Below are 22717 nucleotides of genomic sequence, written 5' to 3' on the forward strand. Positions count from 1 at the left end.
GTTTACTGCCTGAAGGCTGGGTGAATGAGAGTAGGGTTCATATAGGGTGGGGTTGGGTGGGGCTGGGGTGGGGTTGGGTACGGTAAATTAGGTATTCCGTTCCGTAACTATCTGATGATCTTCACACTTATTCGAGTTCTGCACCCTGAGTGCTCAATCAAGGAATTATTCGCCCAACCTCTGCAGTATATACGTTCTGTGACAAACATCTCAAGCCATCTCGGCCTCTCGACGTCGGTTTGACATTCCAGAACGCGATGTCGAGCCCAGGATACGTAGCTTCATCTGCAGCCTCGTCAGCAGGTTCTGTTCTCTCCTCAGCAGCTTCAGTCGACCTACGGGAGATGCTACTCTCCCATGCAAATCTCGGGGATCTCTCATTAACATATGCACTCACTTCTATTGCAATACGAAACCAGATTCACTACTTCCACCCAGTCGAGATACAAAAAGGTCGACGCTTCCTAGGCGAAGGCACGACATGCACAGTGTATCAGACATCGATAACACCGGAACTAGACAACATAAAGCCACAAGCCGTTGCAGTCAAGCAGAAACGGCGAAAAGGGTCCTGGTTCGACCACGAAATTTCTCTCGGAGCATGGTTAAGGAGCTGTTACCAAGATGTGCGTATCATGTCCGACAGCGCCTTAAAGTCATCAAAGAATGTTGCTCAAGTACTGGGATTCTTCTGGGAGAAAGTCGATATTGACGGGCCAACGAGATTATCACCCTGTCTGGTGATGCCACTTGCGACGGTCGACACGGTAACTCTCGATCATTTCTTTCATCGGTTGACAGCCAAAGGCGAGAACGCCTCTCTGGAGCGGAAAATACAATTTTGTTGCGACGTAGTCAATGGCGTGTACGAACTCCATCGTTGTGGAGTGGCTCATGGCGACTTGAAACTGGGAAATGTTCTGTTGTTCGAAGATGACAACACCGGATCTCCATCATTGATCGCAAAGATATCAGATTTCAGTCACGCAACCGTGGTCAGTGACTACGAAAAAGCTCTTGGGCATCCACCAAGATATACTGGAACAAGGCCTTTCATAATACCAGAGGTCCGAAGGGATGATGCGGCATACTTTGGCGATTCCAACGATTATGAGCCCACAATTGCAGCCAGCGACTATCTCCTCTGCGACATCTTCGGTCTCGGACTGCTACTAGTGGCAATCCTCTCGAATGGTGTTGATTTTGCTTCGGCGATCAAACATCGCGAGGAGGCACGACACTCAAGAACAGTGGATGATTCGGAGTTAGAGCGTGAACTTGACAAGATTTGCGCTGAGAGCAATGGTGTACTCGCGCTCTCACGAGCCTTGGTCTTTGAAAACAATGACTCTGACGAAGCTCAAATACGGAGCACTATACATGCGTGCCTGGAAGCATGTCTTCAAGACGATCCCAGTAAACGCAGCTCAGCGAGTTCTGTCTTATCACTGCTAACACATATGTCAACGACCGACACGAACGACGAAACGATCAGTAACCCGGACGAAGAGCCATATGGGAAAGTCGAAACAGGCCACTTTTCTCCCCAAGAGGTCAGTGACACCCTCAAATCCCCATCTACTAGAAATTAACGTAGTGAAGCTCGCAATACTGCTAGTCCGTTCATATCTCCCTCCACTACCCGACTTGCTGCAATCTCAAATATTCGCCGAGCTCGCACGCAACTCCAACAGCCCTTCGAGCCTTGCTCCGGCCTTCCTCGCCAATTGCTTTACCTCAGGATTCGGTACAGCCGCTGATCTGAAGTCTGCATCGGGATGCTTGCTCGAAGCAGCTGATCGCAATGATCGGGGATGCAGAGCCATCTGGCAAGCTACTTTTCTCGCTGTCTTTCCGGATCGTAAGGAGTTGCTGCGAGAATATATGAAGAGATCATACATATCCTTCAGTGATAGCGATGTGGATCTGATGGAGCCTCGGAGTGCCAATTACGCCAGACGCATCCAGCATTACAAGCTAGTTGATTTCCATGACGTCTCAAAAATCTTCATTTCCTCGGGTCAGCGTGACATTCCGGTCTACAGCAGAACATCAGCGATCGACGTTGAGAAGAATAGGATTTTAGTTCTCAAACGCAAGGAGACTGTCTCACTAATATGCCAAATTCCATCAATTCCATCAGGATATCACCGAGAAGAGACATTGCAGGCCCTCCTAAACAAACTTCAAAAGGTTACGCTTGAAGTCCAGCCTCATTCGTCCATACTAGAGTCGGCCGCCAAGCGGTTTGATCCTTCGGAGACTTTCTCGGAATCTTTCTTACGGAGTATGGTCCAATATAACAACACGCACCTCGAAACCGAGTCAGACTATCACGACTCGTTCAGTCTAGTCCAAACATATCGGGACAATGAAGCAGAGATTGGGTTGTCTTTTGGTCTGCTGGATACTGCGTTGCATATGGTTGCAGAGAACAATAGTCCTCTCGGTCAGAGGAAAGCACTGCACAATGTGATGGCAGTCATTCAAGCATGCGGCTCCAGAGAGATAAACGAACCTAATCTATGGGGAGAAACGCCCTTGATCCAGAGCTGTCGTTACGGTCAGTTTCTCGTGGCTCGGTATCTCCTGGAACTCGGTGCGGATCCATGTCGACCTGATAACAATGGAGTGACTGCTTTGCACTGGCTTAGCCTTTTCCGCGAAGACGAAGTCGATGAAATCTGCAAACTCCTAATCAAATTTGGCAGCAACATTGATGCCATTACATCCGGGGCGATTGAGATTGAGAGCCATTGTCTGTTTCTTCACGCACACTCCACGCCACTCCATTACGCAGCAATGTTGCGAAACGTAACGGCGGTCAAGGCGCTTCTAGCTCTTGGAGCGGACCCATTCGCAGTGACGAAGGTGGCAGTGTGCAAACATAGTTACCATCTAACACCACTTCATCTTGCTGTTTCTTGTCATTTCTACAATATTGTTGAAGAATTGATCAAGGTCAAAAACACCATAGCAGCAGTGACCGCATTCCTTGGTCGCAAAACATCTCACCAAATACACATGATCCATCTCGTTGGCTTTGGCACCGTTGGTCATCTTCTAATGGCTCCCTTTGCTCGATGGGTCATGCACGGAGTAGAATACAAAGACGCTTTGGACAGGACATTGAGCGCCATATTGTCGGTATTCCCAGAACGACATGTGCTAGAACCCATTCTGGACGCATACCCTTTTCTGGCTATTCCAGCGTCAGACCCATGGATCTTCCAGTCAATCTTGCAAGCAGGCTTCAGTCCCAAACAACCCTCAAGAGAAGAACTGGGCCCATTCGACCGCGCCGATGCCCATCAACATCCGGGATGGGAGGCGGAACTGCTCATAAGAGCGGCAGTGGATGGTTCTGGATTTGGAAAATATAACTCCGAGACGATGGACGCGGTGCTTGACTTTGTTGACACCACGACTCCCAGTTTTGGTCTTGTAATTGCCGCCGTTGATCATTGCGTGAAAGGCGATATGCCTGGGCCACTATCAGTAATGCTCAGACGACTAGAAGTGCTCCAACAAACAGCGATGTTGAAGGGCATACTCTTCACGGCAGCGGAATATGACTCAGTGGCGGTGATTGACTTGGTGTTCTCTAGGTTAACCGATCTTGGAGTTAATGCGAAAGAGGTATATTTCGAAAATGCTATACACTCAAAAGCTGTGCTGATAGTCTTCTAGATTGCCCAACTTCAAACCAGAGCAGATGGCCAGAGTGTCTTGCATCTAGCGGCTAAGTCCAACGCGACTCACGCTGTCACCTACCTCCTTGACCACGGAGCCGACATAGATCTTGACATCCAGCCCACTGGAACAGCCCTCAACGTCGCCGCCGGAAACTTCGAGAACAGAGATGCAGTCGTGCTCCTACTCCAACGCGGCGCCAACATATTCTGCTCTCTCCATTGCGGCTCGATGCACTCTATTCTCCACATCGCAGACAGCGACTTCGACTCCCAAGAATCAGCCCAACAGTTCTCTTTAGTCCAAGTTCTTCTCGAAACCTTTCCAGACAAATTTGTCAAAGATGATGGCCCTACAATCAACGCGCAAGATCGGTACGGTCGAACGGCATTGCATTACGCAGCCATGAGGGGACACCTCAATGCCGTACGAGCTCTGGTAGCACTTCCGCACATCGAAGTCTCTGTTAAGGAGATTGAAGGGTGGACTCCGTTGATGTGGGCGTTGCATAGCGTTCATTTTAGTGATGAGTCGCTCTTGCTGGCTGAGACCGATCACCGATCGAAAAGGAATAGATGCAAAACGATATGCAAAATTCTCATTGACGCCAATTCTACTGTTCCAGAAGTGGAGCCTCACACGGGCGACTATCTCTTTCTTCTTCAATGGGGAATGAACCGGCTGCTACGGCTTGTCATCGGTGCGCCGGCCACCAGTTTGACGCAATATGCGTCGACTGTTTTCCGGAATTTCAATTTCGTCAAAGCGAATACGGTCATGCTGTTTAATACAGATAGGAAGAAGGTTCTGTTACTTCCCAATGGTCAAGCCCCAGGCGCTACAGCGTTGAGTTTTCGTCGAACTGATGAAGGATTGTTGCAATGCTCTAAACTGACGATTGAATAGCATGTATCTTTTTCATCCATTCACTCATTTTATCCTACTCGGTTTCACTGTTGACGTGTCAGTCTGTATTTTTCCCTGCCACAGGAAAGCTCACTCACCCCAAACGAGCAAATCTTGGAGATCCGCTTCTGCATGTTGATAGTGTGTAGGTGCAGCCATAATCAGCGAGTTGGTGCGGAAAAAGTATGCCACCGAAGCTGCTTTGTATACCACGTCGCAGAGGTAAGGTAGTAGAGAGAAGCAGGTGTATAGGTTGACTACTGAGTTTCGAGTGGTTGCGTTAATGCCGTCCACTGCCAGGTACCGACATCGTCGCGAAATCGGCGCAAACGGTCGTTAGGCAGAACAAACCTATCCGCTGCTTTACTTTAGTAAGTGACAGTTCTCTCTCTTACCTCAAACTGCATCGTCCCTATCCTACCCTACTTGTACTTCGTTTGTGTCCGAATCAGTTCTATATTTACAGTCTGCACCATCCCCTTTCCTACTATTATAGCCCCCTATTCGCCTACCAAGCTCACTACACCTTCCTCTGAGCGCGCTGTCGGCAGCGTTGTCTACAACACTCCCAGCCAGGGGAATACGATGTGATGGGAAGGCCGCCCTGAGCGATTTGCGACCGTTTCGCAAAATCTTGGTGCTCCCAATCCAGGAACCCCGAGCACTCCCTCACCTCTAGTTTGACCTAATAACAGACTAAAGGGACCTTTCTCTGTGAGCCAGAAACGGTAAGTCGATTGAATGGCGACCCCAAGGTGATCTCGGCGTTGTATGGGAGTTTCACGTAGTGTTTGAGCTCCTGAGGAACCCCCTATTCACAGCAGCGACCTCCTGTATATATTGAGGATCGCTCACCTCCTAGATAGAACAACAAGTCGATTCTTAGTTACCCACTCAAAGATCCAATATTCTCTCATAGTCTATAGACTCTGTCATGATCCAGCTTTCTCTAATCTCTTCTACCAACTTCATCCTCTATAAAAGTGTAGTACTCTGTCAGCCGGAGTGTCCTCCCGCCGAGGATCCAATACGACAACTCTACCAAGACCGCTCGGTCGACGGGAAGGTTCAGCGATTAGAGCCATTTGCCACACTAAAAGTCAACTATCCCCTCTTTCCTATTTAGGTTTAGCTCCGTTCAGGTGTTCCTCCTGTATTTAATATCGTACTTTCTCGCTCGACAATTAGAATGACAAGACCTTCAACTTTTCTATATGCCTCCATGACCTTCCGGCCCATATACTCTTACCACGGCATCGACTCTGCTATAAAAGAGGACGGCCTTTGTCTCTGTCACAATAGTTATCAGTGTTAGCTCAGCTAGAACCATAGTCCCATCTTGCTGCAATACAAGGCTAGTCTCGAAATCATCAACCGGCATCACCCCCCTCTCGCCTAGCAGGCTTTTTCGCATTGCACTTGCTAATGATGCATGAAGATGGATCCCTTTGCCCGACTCCCCTGGTTCGCTTTGCAAAATGTTCTGTCGAGTCTCCCGGACTTGTTCTCGCTGCACAGCCTGTATAGTGCATCGCCGTATGTTGCGGTATTTTTAAGCGAGAACAATGATTTGTTTGCTCGGATTATCGATGCAATTATGGCTAGACCCTCTCGCGACAGAGGTCTCCTGCCCTACATTCGCGATCTGGTCAGGCTAGTGATTCTGCTATGGAGCCGACAGTCCATCGGCACGGATGTTGTGCACTCATACGCAGAGATAGTCGAGAGCCTACGATATGTCGGGGAGCGGCCTCCACGCGAACAGTCCCCTGTACTAAAGGTAATACCGTTACCAACACCGTCAGCTGTGCTCTTTAAGCTGCTTGACCTTGTGGCAAAACTGCGATGTGTTGCTCATAAATGTTCCCACTCCATGATTGAGAAATGCCTGAAACTCCCGGTCGAGCATCTGCCCCAGAGGGATTTCACAGCCCAAGGCAAGGGGATGCGAGTAGGAAAGTATCTCAATCGCGGCCCCCCGACCGACCCGAGCCAACGCCCACAAGGTATCCCTTTTGTCCCCGTTGATATCGGTTCGCTCACGAGATTCGAGGAACAACGGCTGATCGGCTCCCTGCTGCATGTTGTGGTTTTTTACGAGCTGCGCACGGCCCAAGCAGAGTCACCGACTATTCCAGAGATATCGCAGCATGCAGACGTTTTGTCAACCCACAATGTGGACGGCTTCTGGGAGAGATTCCAGACCAGCCTTACAAGCCTCCCAGAGCAGATGAGAACCCTTCTCCTTTGGTCGGATGAGCAGGCAGGCGGCCGTGAAAACGTGCTGTCATGGTTGCGCTCTGTTGCATATTTGGAGGAGGAGAGTCACTGCTGCGACAATATAGACCCGTGACAGATGACCAGGAGGAATGGGACGAAACAAAACGGAGGGCCATGCATGGAATATCCCGTGGTTATGATTGTCTGTGGCGAAGCAAGGTGTCGACACAGTCTCCAATCAGGTACCTGGAGCTGTCCATATTTCGTCCATATGGCCTGGTGTTTTGGGAAACAGACAGGTTGCAAGCGCTGGGATACCCCATGAAGGGGAATCCGATGCCGCTGTGGTTTGCCCTATCCTCGATATTTTCAGAACAAGACTGGGAAGAAATAATTCGGCGGCAGCACACCCGGCGCTGATGCGATTTTGCGTCTGGCCGCGGAAAATGTTTGTAGTTTGCAATAAATCGGAAATTATATCGCAACATCAAATAATCTAGGCGCATTGACCATAGTGGTATATGAAAGTCCCAGGTCATCCTAACACGACAGGCGTGATCGCGAAGTAGATACATCCCTCACCCTCAGCTCCAAATATCGTGATATCAGACAATGTTTTTATACCCAGCTGCGCCTTATGCTGAATAAAGAACCAAGCGATCCCAGAGCCATTGGGGCTACCAAGGAGAGCGTAATACTCCTGGGAACCTGGCCGGAACGTCTTTCCTCCTCCCCGCAACGGCTGAATAGTCTCCCATTCTGAGAACGTCTCGTCTTCTCCTACAGCATTTTGCATGATGCAAACGGTGTAGTCATTTGTCGTCGTTGGCAATTGAGTACTGTATGTGGTGCTGCAGACCCTGAACATTGCTTCCGGTTATGTGCTGCCAAAAGACGAAGATCACATCTGACCGTTGCTTCAGTGGTGGCAAGTCTTCGGCGGCCAATCCTTCTTCTCCGCCCTGGGACTTGAATTGGAGTCTGCAACAATCAACCCGGAGTCGACGTTGAACAGAGTGTTATATAAGCCCCCATTGGCTACAATGGTGCTATTAATAGGTATCCCATCCCATCTCATCGTGACTTGATAGTCAGACTTACGCACCCCGCAGGCTCAGCCTAGGCGCCTCGGCGAAACTACGATTGGTGCCACCTTCAAAGCGAGAGGTCCTTTATAGATTCACTCGACGATCCAAACTGCCCCCTGGTTCTACATCTGCGTCGACCTGGAGAGGTTTATTATACCACCCCATCCATAGTAACCCTCTCGTTTCGATCTTTATGTCTACATCATGCGGGAAAACTAGCACTAATTGAAGCGACCCATCCAGCATCTGGCTCCCGAACATGGCTGATCTAGGCACCATCGACGCCTCCTTTTAGCTTCGGATCCCCTGTAACGGTAGCCTGTACCAGCTGTAGGAGCCGCAGTCGAGCCATAGTAGTCCGTGGGAGGACTATAATACGTGACTCGATTATGATTATCGCAGGAGGGGGTTGATGAGGGTGAGGGTGAGGGTGAGGGTGAGGGTGAGGTTGAGGACAACACGAATGACAAATGATATCGACAACACCTCAGAGGTCGACTCCGGCAACGGTGCTGGCGAGGAGGAGAGTGAAACTGTCGACAATGTCAGATGTTGATAAGTCCGAGTCTGCGATTGACCCGCCTGCTACCGGGTCCGATACACCGACTACCAACACCACGAGCACTGACTCGAGCGATGACGAGAGCTATGTCCCTGGAAATGCAGCTGGAGGAATATCGCTGCCTACCGCTACTATCCCGGGAGGGTGGTCACTATGATATTTTCTGTGTGGTATTAGGGCTCACATGCCTGAAATAAAGAAGACGCGTTGGATTGCATGTACTGAATGTAGGCAAACTACATGCATTGTGGGTTATTCGGGGCTTAGTACTAGTTTTCAATCCATCTGGCCGACACACTCCATGTTCTTGATACACCGTAGAGAGACGCTAAGCCTCGTACTAGGCGTCTATAGTGAGCTTAGCCTAGGTTACCTCTGATCAGCGCTATTGTCTTTCTTTTCACAGTCTACGTCCAAGACATGTTCTACTGCCAGTCATATCACGTTTGAGAGGTAGGTTCATAGTAACGTCTTACAGTAAGGATTAGAACCTCAGTGCGGTGTTTGAGAAACCACCCCAACCTGCACCCACGTCCTCGCTTCAGGCGAACCGTAAATTCAGATACGACATGCCCGGTTCCACGATATCCACGCCGAGAGGCTCAACCTCCGTATCACCCGCCGCTCCAGCAGCAACCAAAAGAGGTGTAAAGTGCTAGAGGTTCGTCTCATTAGTTGCGGTGATCCCCAAAACAGTGCATAGTGAAGCTTAATAGGTCCTACGTACTTCGACGGTTGGATGAGAGCGCTTGAACTCATACAGCTCTTCTAGCTTTAGTAGAGCCTTCTTCCTTTCCTCTGCGCTTCTCTTCGTTACTGCCTCGCGTAGATGCGTGTCGAACGCTCTTGACTCGGTGAGGACCTTTGCCCGCGTGGTTTCGCGCTCCTCCTCGGTCGGTGCGCCCCTGATTTCACTGATCGAGGCGAACGAGTGCACCGCCATACCCGAGCCGAGGATGACATAGCCTTCATGGCTGCATTCGATCATCAGCAGCACATTCTCCAAGCAAGATGTTCCACTTGGAAACAACATACCGCAACGCCCCAACAACCTCCCCCAACTGAATCTGACTGGCCAGATCATACCCATGAAACGTCGACACCTGAATGACTGGAACATCAAGCGGCGTCTCTTCGGGGAACATGACCTTGAAAGGAACCCAGACGCCGTGATCTACTCCGCGCTCGACGCGCTTTGCTTTGATCCCGCGTTTGACGAGATGTGCCCAAACTTGCACGGCTAGTTCGGGGGCGTCGTGGTGTGCCCAGTCGTATTCGTAGACTGATGGTCGTGTGTCATGGAAGTCGTTGACAAAGTCGTGCTTTGCTGATGGGTTAGAGGGGGGTTTCCGGAAGGGGAGGGGGTTGGGTTAGGGTTGCTTACTTGGATGTAGGTTCCGCGTTTGACGTTTACTTTTTCACGGTTAGCGTATATGGCCAAATAGAGTGTTCCGCCGAGCCCTCCAATTGCAAGACGGAATGTGAAAAAGACTTACCCTCGATAACTCCCGGCCCATGAATCTCGCCGGCCTCAAAATGACCGCTGAAGACAACAATCGCCTTCGGTCGCGGGGACAAAGACAGGATTTCCTTTCCGATTTCTCTCAGGTTGGCCTGAACAGTTTTGTTGCTCAAGGATTCATTGAACAGTAACCCCACCCCGGCGTGGCCGATGAAATAGGCCGGGTACGGCTGGGGAGGAGGCTCAGTTGTGAAAGGCATTGTGAGGTGAAGGTCGGATTTTCTGATATCCAACGATAAAACCGATCGTGTATGTTCCAAAAGCCCTGGATTATATTCTTGATTCTCGCTTCGTCGGTAAACTGTGCCGGGTTTGGAGCTGCCGTAGCGAGATTGGGGCTGGCGTGTATTTGGTCAAGTATGGCGTCAACCGAGTTGGAGACAACGGGGAAGCCAGTCACGATGGAAATGCACCGCGGTACAAAAACAAAGTCTGTTGGTACGGTACAAGCTTGGAATGTGCGACAGGATAAGAATGTTGTGTTATCGCTGATACTACTGGATGCCAATATCGGGTCAAGTTAGGGCTTGCGGCGACGTCTGGCCGAATGTCTCACGATTTGCAAGACTGAAGATGCAGACTGCAAATCCCCAATTGCCGAGTCAATGATTGCAGCCCTATTACCAATCAATTCCTACCAGAACTTCGGGACATGGCTTCGGAATATTCCCCACGTCGGTCACGACATAATCTGGTATAAGACGATATCCAACTCCAACAAGCTGACCTCGCTATCACATTCGCCAGTGAATTTCGCAATCCATATCATACATCGCTTATTGAACGAGGACTCCACATAAAGTCTTTTGGGTAATCTAGATGTGGATATCGCCTCCAAAAGTGTGAAGATTCGTGCTCCTGCGAGTCATACACTTGATATATTAGTCTCGTCGTACACCCTAAGCAAATCCAACCTTTGACCTTAGTCACCTAACTTTCCAGCAAGTCGCTAGAGTGCCCTGTAGATATGGCGGACAAAAGCGCTGTCGACTTCAAGGTTGACCAGCTCCCTTCTGGCACAAGCACGCCGCCAGACAGCGAGCGTAGCGATGAAGAGCAAGAAAATGGCACACTCACCCAGCATATCCTCAAGAATGGCGAGCAAATCCTCGTGACTTGGAGAAAGGAAGAAGAAGCCCGCATCGTCCGAAAAGTCGATTTTCTGTTCCTGCCCATCTTTTCGGTCAGTTTCACTCTCAGTCTCCTTTTGCCGTTTTCATGCTAACTTGTACAGCTGATGTTCACCTGGATGGCCATTGATCGTACCAATGTCTCTGGTGTCCTGACATCCACCTTCCTCTCCGACACAAACATGACCCGCGACCAAGCCAATACCGGTGTCTCGCTCTTGTGGCTGGGCATCGTTCTGCTCGAAATCCCGTCCAACGTACATCCACCCTCTCCTACTCTGTTTTAATCATCTAACGTCCTCAAGATCATCCTCCACCGTATTGGTCCACACTACTGGATCCCCGCCCAAGTTGTGACCTGGGGCGTGATCGAGGTCCTACAAAGCCAAGTCACCAACGCCGGCGGCTGGTATGTCGCGCGCCTATTCCTGGGCCTCGGCGAAAGCGGGTTTATCCCGGGTGGTCTGTATACGCTGTCGAGGTGGTACCTCCCCAGTGAGCTAACGCAGCGCACTGCGATTTACTTCCTTGGACCTTCGATTTCTGCGGCGTTCGGATCGCTTATTTCGGCGGGGGCGCTGAAGTTGCATCTTGAGTCGGGGTTAAAGGGGTGGCAGTGGTTCGTACTCTTGCTTTTCCTAATAATAATTCGTGTTTGCGTACTAACTGGACTTCATAGGATCTTCATCATCTGCGGTGTTTCGACAATAGGTGAATCCAGAATCAAATTTGGATTGCGCACAAGAGACTAACATGTAGCCTAGCGACGGGAGTCCTTGCCTTCGCCGTGGTCCCCAAGTCCCCCCACCATACAGGCCATCTCTTCGGCGGGCTCATCCGCGTGCCAGGCTGGCTCACCGAGCACGAAGCCGACATTCTCGTCGCCCGGCAAACCCGCATCGCGGAGAAAAACCACGTAGCCGGCCTAACTTTGAAGATTACCTGGAAGGACATGTACGCCCATCTTATCCCTCTCCTCCTTCGTCGTCTACCACCTCGCTCAACCCACTAACTCACGTCAATAGAACCGACGTCCTCTTCTCCTGGTCCACATGGCCATACCTAATCGTCTGCCTGACCGGCCTCCAATCCGTCAATGGCCTAAGCACCTGGGGCGCAACGATTATCAAGTCCCTCGGATTCAGCAGTATCCGCGCGAACCTCCTCAATGCGCCGGGGAGTCTTCTCGGTGCATTTTTCGGTATTATCCTGTCGGGCTTCGTCGATCGGTATAGTCGCTTTGGATATGCGATTATCTTTGCGGCTGTTTGGACGCTTGCAGGGTTGGTTGCGCTTTATGTATGTTTGACTCCCTCCATATTTTGTGTTGGCTCTGTAGTGATGGGGAACTGACATCGCCGGCTCTTGCAGCATCTACCAGTGACGAACAAGGCGTCGTGGTCGTTTTATGCGGCGTATGTGGTTACTCAGGCGGCTCCGTACGTTTTCCATTCTTCCTTTACGAAACGACCTGAATGGACTTTAAACTGACTCTTATGATGCGCAGGGGCTGGCAGCCAATCAACGTCACCTGGCTATCCCTGAATTTCAAGACGCCTCAGAAACGCGCGGTGGCATATGCTGTATACAGTAAGACTGATATACTCCCCCTTCCACTCAAAGAGCGGATCGAACTAATGAACAATCTACTCCAGTCGGCTGCTCGAACCTCGGCGGTACATACGGGAACCAGGTCTTCAGAGCGGTATGCTATCCCCTCCCCCAGCCAAACCACCTCCAGACATCCCTAGAAAAACTGACACATTGGTTAGAGCGACGCCCCCCTTTACCGCAACGCCTGGATTATCTGCATCTCGCTCGGCGCAGTCTGGCTTGCCGGTGTAATTGTGCAGACGATCGGGTTCCAATGGGCGAACCGCGTTTTCGCCGGAAAGTTGGCTGAGAACCCGGAGCTCGAGAGGGAGGTTGTTCATACGGATAGGCGGGGACGCGCGTATCGATTTTATTGGTGATGGGAAGATTTGCCTGGACTCGTTGATGCCAGTTGATGAGGTGAGGTGGAAGGTATATCGAGAGCCTCACTCGATATATCTTTTGGTCAATCGGCGTTGCAGTATCAGTGCTTCAGGGTCCCTGGTAAACTTGATCCTGTATAGATAGAACCTCAAAAGCGTGTCAGCCTCGACGGTGTACCAAGTACACTGTACAGATTAGGGCTTCGGTGCGTTGCATACATACTTTTTCTTTTTTTTTTTTCTTTTTTTTGAAAAGTATGACAGAAAGTGGGGTTCCCACACCGAACGGTATCCAAAGCCCACCGCGCCAATCACCCTCACCACCCAGACCCAGAACACAACCTCCTCGGGAGTTGGCGTCCGTATCGCCGCCCCACTACTCGGCCATGGGTCTCTGGTGGGTGGTTCGCCTGGATAGTCCCCCCACTCGTCCCTTCTCTCCCCTGCATCGTCCCGACCCTCCGCCCTGGCGCTAATCGCCCCCGCCCTCGGCGAATTCGACGCCGTCCTTGCGGGCTATCTGGCGGATAGTCACCTCTGCTACTGGCACTCGTCCGCGCGTTCCTGGCAGCCGTGTTTCCGCTCTTCGCGACGCGCATATTCGAGTCGCTCGGAACGAATGTTGCACGTAGTGTGCTGGCCGCTGTGGCGATGGGGTTTTGGATCATGCCGCCGCTGTTTGTGCGCTTTCCAAAGGGATTCGGACGTTACTCTTTCAGTGTAGATGTATCACAGGCTGAATACCCCTATATTGTGAGTTGATACAAGCCTATGTTGTGAATTGCTACATGGTATGCATGACGACAAAGGGTGTGTACCCGACACTATGCCGGAGGCATAGAGTAATCGTTGCAGGACTCGCAGCTCTACCACCAGCCCCAGTTGTGCCAGCTCCACTCGTCACTCCGCTCATCGCCCTCACCCTCCTCTTCCTTGTCGTCGTCCTCGTCTTCCTCCTCATCTTCATCGTCGCCCTCATCGTCCTCATCATCCTCTGCTTCGTCGCTTGCTTCTTCTTCCTCTTGTTCCTCGGTTGACTCATCCTCCTCCTCCTCTTCATCATCCTGAGTGGACTCCTCTTGTTCCTCCTCTTGAGTCTCCTCATCCTCATCGTCATCACCTTCGCTAGATGTTTCCTCTGGAGCTTCAGGCGCCGTCGCACTCGGAACCGCACTGGGCGTCGAGCTAGGAGTGGACCCTTCCACCGAAGTCCCCGAACCACCACCGGTCGAGGGCGCACCAACAGCAGAATCGCCACAAGCGGGAAGTTCAGAGAAGACACACGCCTCAGTGGGGCTCTCAGACACCTCCTCAGGCTCGCCGCCACCGGCATCAGACTCATAGGTTGTGCAGATGGCGCTCACGTCCGTAGCGCACGTGGAGGACTCAATCGTCACCACGTCGCCAAAGTTTCCGTTCGCACCTGCGATCGTGCTGCCCTGTACGGCTACAACATTTCTGATTGTCGCGGACCGCGCGATGTCCCCGCATGTACCGCAGGAGCGGTAGAGCTTTCCAAAGTCGTAGACGGTGAAGCCGTCGATGATGACTTCGCCTCCGGAGTTGTGCTGCAAAAGATATATTAGCATCGCCGACTCACCCAGGGAACGAACCGAACAGTAAAGTAAAAGAAGCCAGTGAGGAAGTAAAGGCAAAGACAAACCTGAATAACCTTATCCTCCGCCCCCTGCGCCCCACCCCCAATCACATTATACGGCCCACTCCCCTCCTTGAGCGACAGCGCATCCTCACAAACCTTCTCCCACCACACATTCTCAATCGTACAGGCCCCCAAACAATAAACGCCCTCGATCTGATCAGGCCCGATAATCGCATTCCGCAGCGTCGCGCCCTCCTGCAGGACGAAGACTGCATCGTCTTCTCCGCCCTCACTCTGTCCGCTGCACTCGACGCCACGGCCGAAGGTCTGTAGTCCGCCGTCGTAGACTTCGCCGGCGCCGATTTCGTGGGGCGCGTCGAAGGTTACGCTGCCGGTTGAGGCGGGGAGGGGGAAGGTGAAGCGCTTTTGGAGCGCCGGGGCATGCTGCGCGGCGAGGAAGCGTTCGTGGAGGAGGGCGGGTGCGGCCAGCGCACTGGTTGTGAGGAGGGTGAGGGGGAGGAGGAGCATTTTGGAAGAGACGGGCATTGTTGGTGAAGAAAGTAATATGAGCCTTTAGTGAATGTATAACGTATCCAGGTAGTTGAATGGTAGCTGCCCGCCAGGGGTATGCTGGAAACGAAGGTAAGGTGGAAGGGGTTAGGGAAAGAAACAAGAGAGTGAACTGCGTTGTAGAATCTAGCATCAGGTTTCAGCGTCTGACCAGATGGACTTTATAGAGCGACGTGAGGAATGGATTCTCAGGGCGGCTTGCACCCAGCTGCTGACGCATGCACAAGACGCGGGTTAGGGCTCGGCGTTTCACCATCCGCCCTCCCGCCATCAAACCTAAACACTCTCGAGTCAGGGTCCGGTCTTGGCTCTGGTCTATTTGACAAGACAACCAAAGGGATCCTTTACCCCGAACATGCGGTCTTCAGCCAAGCCACAGAGCCGGGACCAGTTTCGTGGCAGACCGTGCACGGGACCCTGGTTAGTCTCAGGTACATTGTGCTAGTATCGACCTTAAAACATGACAGGGCCTTGGCAGGGGTCTTGTACGATTCAGGCGTCCTGACTCGTCGGCTCTAGTTAATACCATGCCTGTTCGCGCTTATGCAGGGTGTTTGAAACGACCTCAGGTTGATGAACTTGGCAAATCCTCCTGGACACCCAGGTTGCGTCAGCCTTTGTATGGGCAAGTTTCTGGCCCGGTCCGAAGTGCACTGCCACGACGCCGCACGTTGTTGAAATTGCACTCTAGACCCTGAAATGCTGACTGAATGTTCACTCCGCCGCGACGAAAGACTGTCATGCGAGAACGGCGCTCGATATATAGACGGAAAGGTTACCGCCCGATTCCTCGGACACCAGGTCAGGGGTTTTTAGCAAGTCCCTTATCGAGCCGCTGCAAGTAACAGTCTTTCTCTGTTGCCCAGTGTGGCAACTTGATTCAAATATGTCATCGAAGGTCTATACTCAGAATATGCGTATAGCAAAAAGACTGCCGGTCAAGCGCCCACAAACCTAGTCCTATTGCCGCCAGAACCATATGCGGTTACATCACCTCATCGGCCACTAAGCTGACGGTGACGACGACCAACATGACCTAAAAGTTCCAGCCAAGTAATTACATTTCTAGCTGTATTATTCAGATTATTTTCCCCACAAAATACAATATCCGAAGATGGTCTTAATCTAACTACGTCGTTGTATGGCAGCTCGTGCTTTAAGGTGAACTAGATATAGTCTTGCACGAATAGACCTGGACAAGCTGCCCGACTCGATTCGCGATTACGACCTATCAAGCCAAAGTGCGGGCGCTGGGTACAACAAGAGGAGGTCTCGAGTCGTAGCAGCTTCAGACGTTCTGGCTGAGAGAGACCCGGTTCTCGGGTCGCCGATTTCCCGGCTTCGGCAACAAAGACACCTGGCCCTGGTGCTTTTGGAGGCTTGGTGGGCTTCCAGGTAGTATTATGGGTTGTATGAATAATAACAATAGATTGTTTGTTGGATGATGCCATTCTCTGCAGCTTGATCGCAAATATCCTCTTTTTCCTTCTGCTTATCGCCGCCTGACTCCTCCGAAATATCTCCTTATACTCTCCGGCGTGTATTTGCCACGACATCAAATGTGTCGAGGGCACCCTGGCGCATGTTGGTTGGTTTCCGCTTCCAGATACTCATCCAATGACTCTATATCCAGCTAATAGCACATGGATGGGCGATGAGGTGGGTGGTCTATTCATCCCCAGGGGATCTGTACTCTTCCCCAGGTACATATCCTCTGTAGTGCCGATTGACCCAGCCCATAAGGGAGGCTCAAATGGTCTTTTCATGACTCGCGGAATGACGACGACGCGGTAAACATACCGCGCAACTCTCTTGCTAACTCAGACCAGCCGCGTCCGTTCATTTGGAGGGGGACGGGTGGCACATGATACTATGGACTTGATGCTTGTGCTGAAGTCGGATGGTGAAGTTACGGCTGGGTGCTGTGTCTTTGGCAGGATTCAGCTCGGCGACGAGCCTGGCGTTCCTCTTGAGCCCTATGATACGTTCATTTTGGGATCGGCGCTGGAGCGACAAGTAACGCGCCCTTCCAAATCCCTCGCACGGTGCCTAGCGAGACAACGGCCCATAGCAGAATGACAATCGTAGCCAGGACCTAGAGAAAGAATCAGCCCCGTTTCCCGTTTTCCAAGCCCAACCCCTCTAAATCGTAAGACTTACAGTCCCTAGCACCCGAAAAAACGCCGACGGAAGCTCATTCCCAATGAGAATCGTACTCGCCGCGTAAACACCCAGCGGAAACGTGAACCCCCACCAGCTCATGTTGAACGGGAACGGGGCAGCAAAATATACTGAGGCGAGAGCGAACAGGAGCCATGTCAGTCCAAAGGCCCAGATGATAAGCCCCATCATCAAAGTTACGGCCTGGATGCATTTTGCGGATATGGCGAGGGAGGGGTCGGCGTCGTTGGTGAAGAGGGCGTGGGTTACTTTTCCTAGGTACATGATCCTAAGTGGGGGAAACCGGGTCAGCACTGAACCCGCTAATGTAGACAAAATTCCAAAGCTGCCAGCAAGATGGGACGGCGGAAGTAGGATCGGACATACGTATAAGACCCGAATCCAAGCGGGCCAACGGGCAAAAAACAGCTTACAATAACCTCGCGCGCAGGCAGCTTGTGAACAGCCAGTCTCTGGTAGTAGATGGCGAGAACAATCGCCGCGAGCGGCATCGACATCCCCCAAAGAACAAAGCTGGCGAGTGTTGTGGCGATAGCACGCTCCCTCGATGGGAGGACTTCGGCGACTTCTGCACCGACGCCTGAGCCGATGATTGTGGATGCTATAGGGAGGAGCTGTACAGCGGTGACCATTTCTAGGGAGCGGATGCGGGACTTGGACATGCTTTTCATTGTTAGTTACTACTGCTGATGTGAGGAGTTCTAATAGAGAGTTGAACTCACAGGAGGAACGAGAGATACACCGTCAAGATGATTGCACCTACGGCGTCGACGATCCAAAATGCCCAAGCCATGGTACTCGCCCACTCTCCCCACAAAGGAACGCAAATGAATACCCACATCTCGATAAGTGTTGCGAAGGCGATTGGTATGGTGCCGAGGAATGGAGCGACCATTGGATCACAGAGTGTGGGGCGCCATAATTTGGGGTATAGACAGTACCGTAGTATAGTCAGAGCGGAGATTATGCTGAAGAATAAGGTATTGACCACGAATAGTACGATGGAGAGGTAGTAGAGCCAGTTCGCTTTGAATGGAATGAAGTAAAGCAGTATAGAGGCCATTCCTGTGCCCATGCAAACTGTGAACCAGCTTCGAGGTGTTAGTTCTTGTTTGATGGAGAGACAAATGATTGTATTCAAGCCTAAGGAATCAAGAGACCCTCGTTAGCACTTACGCTGGGCTAAAAGAAGCTATGATCTCCCTCCAGCTAGGCCCGGCCGTAGCTATATTCGTTGATTCGACCTCGATGGGAATCCCAGGATTGTCGTAGGTAGAAACTGTGCGAGCAATAGCTGGTTGAACCGGCGCGCCCTCCAAGTCAACTGATAGGTCTGAATTGCCGTCATCAGTCATCTTAAAGTGCTTGTCAGATTCTGAAATCTCGAATGACATGAGGCAGGGCGGTGTCCAAGCAACAAGGAATGGTATATGCGATGTTCGATGTTGTATTACTCAATTTCTAGCAGAGCGATGGTCTTCGTGGTTTATCTATGGGTCACTGCGATGTCATGTCTCCGACTCGGGTTGATATGTCGGCCGAGAGGCTGGCCCCATGGTGGCAAATCGACCATGCGGGCAAGATAGGCCAACTTAATCCTCACTTCGAGCCGACGGTAGATACCTCCCAGTACCAACACACGCAGCTAGTTCTGTTATCCAGTTCAAGATGGAGATAGTTTTTCTGCCAGATTGGACAATGTTAGTGAGTCGGCAAGGACCTCCTTCGCACAATGTCAATAGCTCTATTAGAAGCTCTGGCGGGATAGTAAATGTACAGCCGCTCTACCACTGCTTTATCATCAATAGTCTACTAAATGTAACAGGGACATTATTCAGCTGCAAAGGAGCACTCCAGGGCCTTGGAACACCAAAAGACCCGTGCGATGCTTTTTCCGACATCGGTACACCGACTCCGCGGGAAAGTTTTCCGGCCTTTTCGCTTTTATGCTGTATGGCAACCATGTTCAACAGTCGCGGTATGCAAGGTTAGATTTACCACAGGCCGCGTGCTGTGTCTTCCAATTAACTTTTCCCGCCTCTTGCGTGGTATAAGTACTTCTGCTTCTGGTCATTGCTGTTGTTTCGACGGTGCAAGTGCCCAACATCTGTCGACGGGCAAGGATACCAGGTAAGTTCGGCCGTCCCCTGCAACCTTCCAACTCTCTAGATTGTCACCTAGCAACCTCGCAGCTTTTCTGAAAGAGTTTTGTTCAAAGAGCGTGTTTATAAAGGTATCCGCGACTGCGGGCACCATTGTCAGTTAAGTACACCCCAAGTGGCAATTCTATAGAACTATATATAATCCCTCTGAAATAGGACTTGGCATTGAAAATTGCGAACCGGTCGTCTGTACCTGACCACGGATGGTAGAGATGCTAATATAAATTTACTAAGATCGGCGACACGCATCCTGATACACGAAAAGTCATGGGTTGCCAGATGACTATTGCTCACATACCGGCATTCCTCTCTCACCCTCGGCGCGTAGGCGATCGCGATATCGCTGCGCCAGTTCCGCACAGGGACCCCAAATGCGCCGCCGATTAGCCACCCCCATAAACGGCCCGCTCATAGCATACATCGGCTGCGTCCGCTTATCTAGCCACAGGTACAAGGCCTTGTAGTCGTAGATTCCATCATGAGACTCCGCGAGGTGAGCCTGCAGCTCCCAGAACCAAGGCATATCGCGGAAAAGGCGCCGTTTCCAGAATTTGTTGTCCAATGTCCGCGTGTGGATCGTCCAGGATGCTTTGCTTAGTGCGAATATGGCTTCTCCGGGGAGGTAGTCCAGGATGTGATGGATCATCTCATATGGAAGGTTCCCGAACGGGTCCCTGATCACTTTGCTGCCGAGGTCTAATGGTGGCTGAGCTTCGCGTATCGTGGTTAAATAGTCGGTGCGAAGTTGTTTGGCTAAATCAAGGGTGCCTGTAGGACAGATTACGGTGTACTATTTGTCGTTAATATGGGGACCAATCGAAGGTTAGCATGATTCAAGTGCATACCTCTTCCCCAGGAACGCACTGCCAATCCTGATCCGCACCGGTAATGTCTCCATATTCTAGATCGAGCCGGCAAAAGTCAGATAACGGGTGCATCACGTCGTAAAGAATCCCTTTTTGAATTCTAGCCACATCGACAACGCCGAAAATGGCTCGGCTCAGGATGTCTAGGCACTCGGCGTGCATTGGGAAGACTGGAGGGTCGGGTAAGTTGGAGACCCCGTAGCTGTAGTAGACAAGACAGGTAGGTGAGTGCTAATCGTTGATCAGAGGATTGTGCTTACGCGAAATATCGACTTTGCTCATCAGGGTCAAAGTGGTCTGCTTGTCACGATATTAGCATATTATCGCCTGATAGGGTAGAGCAGACTGTCCCATAATCTGGGTTCGTATAGATCATATTCTGGCGGATATGCTAATTAGCGATGCCAACTTTTCTCTCATTGCAGCCCAAATCAGACACTTACCCGGTCGAAGTAGAAACATTCGCTAAAGAAATATCTATTAGGGCCGGGTTCCCGATGCGCAATCCCCAGCGCAACGACATCACCCAACCAGGTCAGCTCTGACCCAGCAACAAGGTCAGGATCATAACCAGGGTCATCCTCAGCATCCACAATAGAGTGGGTATCCAAGCCGTCGTCTGCCTGCGCTGCTTCGCCAAGCCACGGCAGCGCTTCTAATCGGGCTGCCTTTTCTTCTTCTGACTCGTCGTCTGTTTCGTAGTAGAGTTCGCCGCGGCGTCTAGAATAGGTTCTTCTTGCGACCCGTGCGCGTCGGATCGCCAGGTGACGCGGGCTGGTTGATCCGAGGTCGCAGTGATGCTGGAGGCAGCAGGAGCACAGGGCACAGTAGACACTGAACTCGGCAACCATGGCTCGAGCTGAGAGGGATGTGATGGGAGTTGATGAGGGGGTGGAACGTGGAACTTGCTGGATGAGGTTCGTATTCAAATTCAAGAACGGTGACCAGGTGGGGATCGTCGCCTGATATGATTGGTTGGAGTGTGCACTAGGAGCCCATATTGAGTCTGCAGTGGATATGACAGGTGATCGAGGCTAGGAATCAGAGTATATGCAAAGGAGGCTTGCACAGGTCGGGACACTGCCATGTCGCAGCGAGCCAGTATCTAAAGACGAAGATGGGTACTGTCGATCTGGGATCTACTGTAATCACCGTAACAGAGGGGTCCACCTAAATACCGTCTACTCCCTACACGAAACTGATAGCCATGACCTACTGATCATGTATTGAGTTCTGATTTGGGCGAGAAGGTTGTAAGTAGTAGATCGCGCACAAAGGAAAAAAAATCTACAAAAACATACAACAGTAGGGATTCGCATTTGGTCACCCACCATACTACTAACCTACCGGCGTGTGGCTTAAGCGTGGCCAGAACTTGGGTGGGTGCCACCCTGGGTGAGCTTAGGGTGAGGCCGCTTTACGGTCGCGCGACTTGGGTGAGTGCGCAATAGACAGGGTGAGCTTCGCACCCTGCGCTCGCCGGCCTCGCAAGACCTGCCTAACACTTAGCTAAACTCCAATCTCCACTATAATCTAGTACTCCCTTGACATTGGCTACTGGATTCATCGCTTGCTAACTTAGTCAGAAGGCATAGCCCACAAAATCAGCGCCAGAATGCTGCTGCCTGGGGAAACCTCTTGCCCTGCTTGATCAGTCTTGCAGGCAAGACACTGGATGTTCGACCAGAACCTTCTCGAGTGGGGTCTAGTAAAGGTATACCTGTAATAATAATTAATATTAAACGCGAACAAGGGCTGAGATGCTTGGGAAGCCTCATCTTATTCAGCCAGGCCAGCGCGAATGGGTCACCGCGATCGATTGTATTGGGTCAGAGGGATATTGTTCCGCCAACCATAATCTTCAAAAGGAAGGCCCATATTGAAGGATGGTTCGAAGAACTAGGTCTCCCAGGTGACTGGAGGTTTAAATTAAGCGCGAATGGATGGACCACTAATCAGATAACTCTCCATGGCTTCAGAAGTGCTTTATTCCTTATACAACTGAGCGCACAATTAGATGTCATCGACTGCTTGTTCTAGACGGCCATGGGAGTTATTTGACCCCTGAATTCAACAAGGTTTGTAGAGATCATAAGATTATCTGTATCTGTATGCCTGCGCATTTATCGCACCTGCTTCAACCACTAGATGTTGGTTGCTTTGGGCGATTAAAGCGAGCTTATGGAAGCCTAATTAAAGTAAAGATGCGCGTGGGCTTCCACTATATTAACAAACATGACT

The 22717-nt window shown here is 51.1% G+C and overlaps 8 protein-coding genes across 8 annotated transcripts; 4 read left to right on the forward strand and 4 right to left on the reverse strand.

The window, feature by feature from the left end:
- The first annotated feature begins 158 nt into the window (after positions 1-158).
- On the forward strand, positions 159-4777 carry BJX68DRAFT_243563 (ankyrin repeat-containing domain protein). The gene is made up of 3 exons (XM_071041165.1): positions 159-1553; positions 1603-3639; positions 3691-4777. Exons 1-3 carry the CDS (start codon positions 258-260, stop codon positions 4597-4599), a joined length of 4242 nt encoding a protein of 1413 aa, XP_070895951.1. The 5' UTR covers positions 159-257; the 3' UTR covers positions 4600-4777.
- A 1027-nt stretch (positions 4778-5804) lies between these two features.
- Positions 5805-7239, forward strand: BJX68DRAFT_277922 (uncharacterized protein; the record flags this gene model as incomplete). Its single annotated transcript, XM_071048421.1, has 3 exons — positions 5805-5976; positions 6038-6923; positions 6956-7239. Exons 2-3 carry the CDS (start codon positions 6038-6040, stop codon positions 7237-7239), a joined length of 1170 nt encoding a protein of 389 aa, XP_070895952.1. The 5' UTR covers positions 5805-5976.
- Positions 7240-9010: 1771 nt separating this feature from the next.
- BJX68DRAFT_257297 (DODA-type extradiol aromatic ring-opening family dioxygenase) lies at positions 9011-10191 on the reverse strand (the record flags this gene model as incomplete). The annotated part of the gene is made up of 5 exons (XM_071043313.1): positions 9011-9124; positions 9197-9443; positions 9505-9791; positions 9854-9882; positions 9966-10191. 5 exons carry the CDS (start codon positions 10189-10191, stop codon positions 9011-9013), a joined length of 903 nt encoding a protein of 300 aa, XP_070895953.1.
- Positions 10192-10958: 767 nt separating this feature from the next.
- Positions 10959-13094, forward strand: BJX68DRAFT_269914 (major facilitator superfamily domain-containing protein; the record flags this gene model as incomplete). Its single annotated transcript, XM_071046473.1, has 10 exons — positions 10959-11174; positions 11226-11378; positions 11427-11740; positions 11801-11832; positions 11886-12075; positions 12147-12420; positions 12493-12560; positions 12629-12711; positions 12777-12826; positions 12894-13094. The coding sequence occupies 10 exons, from the start codon at positions 10959-10961 to the stop codon at positions 13092-13094; spliced, it is 1581 nt and encodes a 526-aa protein (XP_070895954.1).
- An 869-nt stretch (positions 13095-13963) lies between these two features.
- On the reverse strand, positions 13964-15243 carry BJX68DRAFT_269915 (pectate lyase; the record flags this gene model as incomplete). Its single annotated transcript, XM_071046474.1, has 2 exons — positions 13964-14665; positions 14761-15243. The coding sequence occupies 2 exons, from the start codon at positions 15241-15243 to the stop codon at positions 13964-13966; spliced, it is 1185 nt and encodes a 394-aa protein (XP_070895955.1).
- A 1795-nt stretch (positions 15244-17038) lies between these two features.
- On the reverse strand, positions 17039-18911 carry BJX68DRAFT_152664 (TDT family transporter). Its single transcript, XM_071036694.1, has 5 exons — positions 18625-18911; positions 18171-18539; positions 17815-18111; positions 17428-17716; positions 17039-17362 (listed from the first exon to the last, which is right to left on the reverse strand). Exons 1-5 carry the CDS (start codon positions 18840-18842, stop codon positions 17255-17257), a joined length of 1281 nt encoding a protein of 426 aa, XP_070895956.1. The 5' UTR covers positions 18843-18911; the 3' UTR covers positions 17039-17254.
- Positions 18912-18948: 37 nt separating this feature from the next.
- BJX68DRAFT_243566 (uncharacterized protein) lies at positions 18949-19747 on the forward strand. Its single transcript, XM_071041166.1, has 3 exons — positions 18949-19221; positions 19274-19435; positions 19504-19747. The coding sequence occupies exons 1-3, from the start codon at positions 19117-19119 to the stop codon at positions 19615-19617; spliced, it is 381 nt and encodes a 126-aa protein (XP_070895957.1). The 5' UTR covers positions 18949-19116; the 3' UTR covers positions 19618-19747.
- On the reverse strand, positions 19748-21449 carry BJX68DRAFT_243570 (uncharacterized protein). Its single transcript, XM_071041167.1, has 5 exons — positions 20920-21449; positions 20828-20855; positions 20737-20773; positions 20456-20678; positions 19748-20400 (listed from the first exon to the last, which is right to left on the reverse strand). The coding sequence occupies exons 1-5, from the start codon at positions 21325-21327 to the stop codon at positions 19894-19896; spliced, it is 1203 nt and encodes a 400-aa protein (XP_070895958.1). The 5' UTR covers positions 21328-21449; the 3' UTR covers positions 19748-19893.
- Between the last annotated feature and the right edge of the window lie 1268 nt (positions 21450-22717).

This window comes from Aspergillus pseudodeflectus, assembly GCF_044049435.1.
Source record: "Aspergillus pseudodeflectus strain CBS 756.74 chromosome Unknown BJX68scaffold_43, whole genome shotgun sequence".
In the NCBI taxonomy this organism is placed as follows: domain Eukaryota; kingdom Fungi; phylum Ascomycota; class Eurotiomycetes; order Eurotiales; family Aspergillaceae; genus Aspergillus; species Aspergillus pseudodeflectus.

What these genes read in the sequence shown, in the direction of transcription:
- BJX68DRAFT_243563 (XM_071041165.1), top strand. Translation starts at nt 258, where the DNA reads ATGTCGAGCCCAGGATACGTAGCTTCATCTGCAGCCTCGTCAGCAGGT. An exon ending in GCCACTTTTCTCCCCAAGAG is followed by an intron (nt 1,554 to 1,602) that starts GTCAGTGACACC and finishes AACGTAGTGAAG; the next exon opens with CTCGCAATACTGCTAGTCCG. An exon ending in TTGGAGTTAATGCGAAAGAG is followed by an intron (nt 3,640 to 3,690) that starts GTATATTTCGAA and finishes ATAGTCTTCTAG; the next exon opens with ATTGCCCAACTTCAAACCAG.
- BJX68DRAFT_152664 (XM_071036694.1), bottom strand. Translation starts at nt 18,842, where the DNA reads ATGTCATTCGAGATTTCAGAATCTGACAAGCACTTTAAGATGACTGAT. An exon ending in ATAGCTTCTTTTAGCCCAGC is followed by an intron (nt 18,540 to 18,624) that starts GTAAGTGCTAAC and finishes AACACCTCGAAG; the next exon opens with CTGGTTCACAGTTTGCATGG. An exon ending in CTTGGATTCGGGTCTTATAC is followed by an intron (nt 17,717 to 17,814) that starts GTATGTCCGATC and finishes TCCCCCACTTAG; the next exon opens with GATCATGTACCTAGGAAAAG.
- BJX68DRAFT_243566 (XM_071041166.1), top strand. Translation starts at nt 19,117, where the DNA reads ATGGAGATAGTTTTTCTGCCAGATTGGACAATGTTAGTGAGTCGGCAA. An exon ending in GCTCTGGCGGGATAGTAAAT is followed by an intron (nt 19,222 to 19,273) that starts GTACAGCCGCTC and finishes TAAATGTAACAG; the next exon opens with GGACATTATTCAGCTGCAAA. An exon ending in CAACAGTCGCGGTATGCAAG is followed by an intron (nt 19,436 to 19,503) that starts GTTAGATTTACC and finishes GCGTGGTATAAG; the next exon opens with TACTTCTGCTTCTGGTCATT.
- BJX68DRAFT_243570 (XM_071041167.1), bottom strand. Translation starts at nt 21,327, where the DNA reads ATGGTTGCCGAGTTCAGTGTCTACTGTGCCCTGTGCTCCTGCTGCCTC. An exon ending in AATGTTTCTACTTCGACCGG is followed by an intron (nt 20,856 to 20,919) that starts GTAAGTGTCTGA and finishes CATATCCGCCAG; the next exon opens with AATATGATCTATACGAACCC. An exon ending in CTATACGAACCCAGATTATG is followed by an intron (nt 20,774 to 20,827) that starts GGACAGTCTGCT and finishes CGTGACAAGCAG; the next exon opens with ACCACTTTGACCCTGATGAG.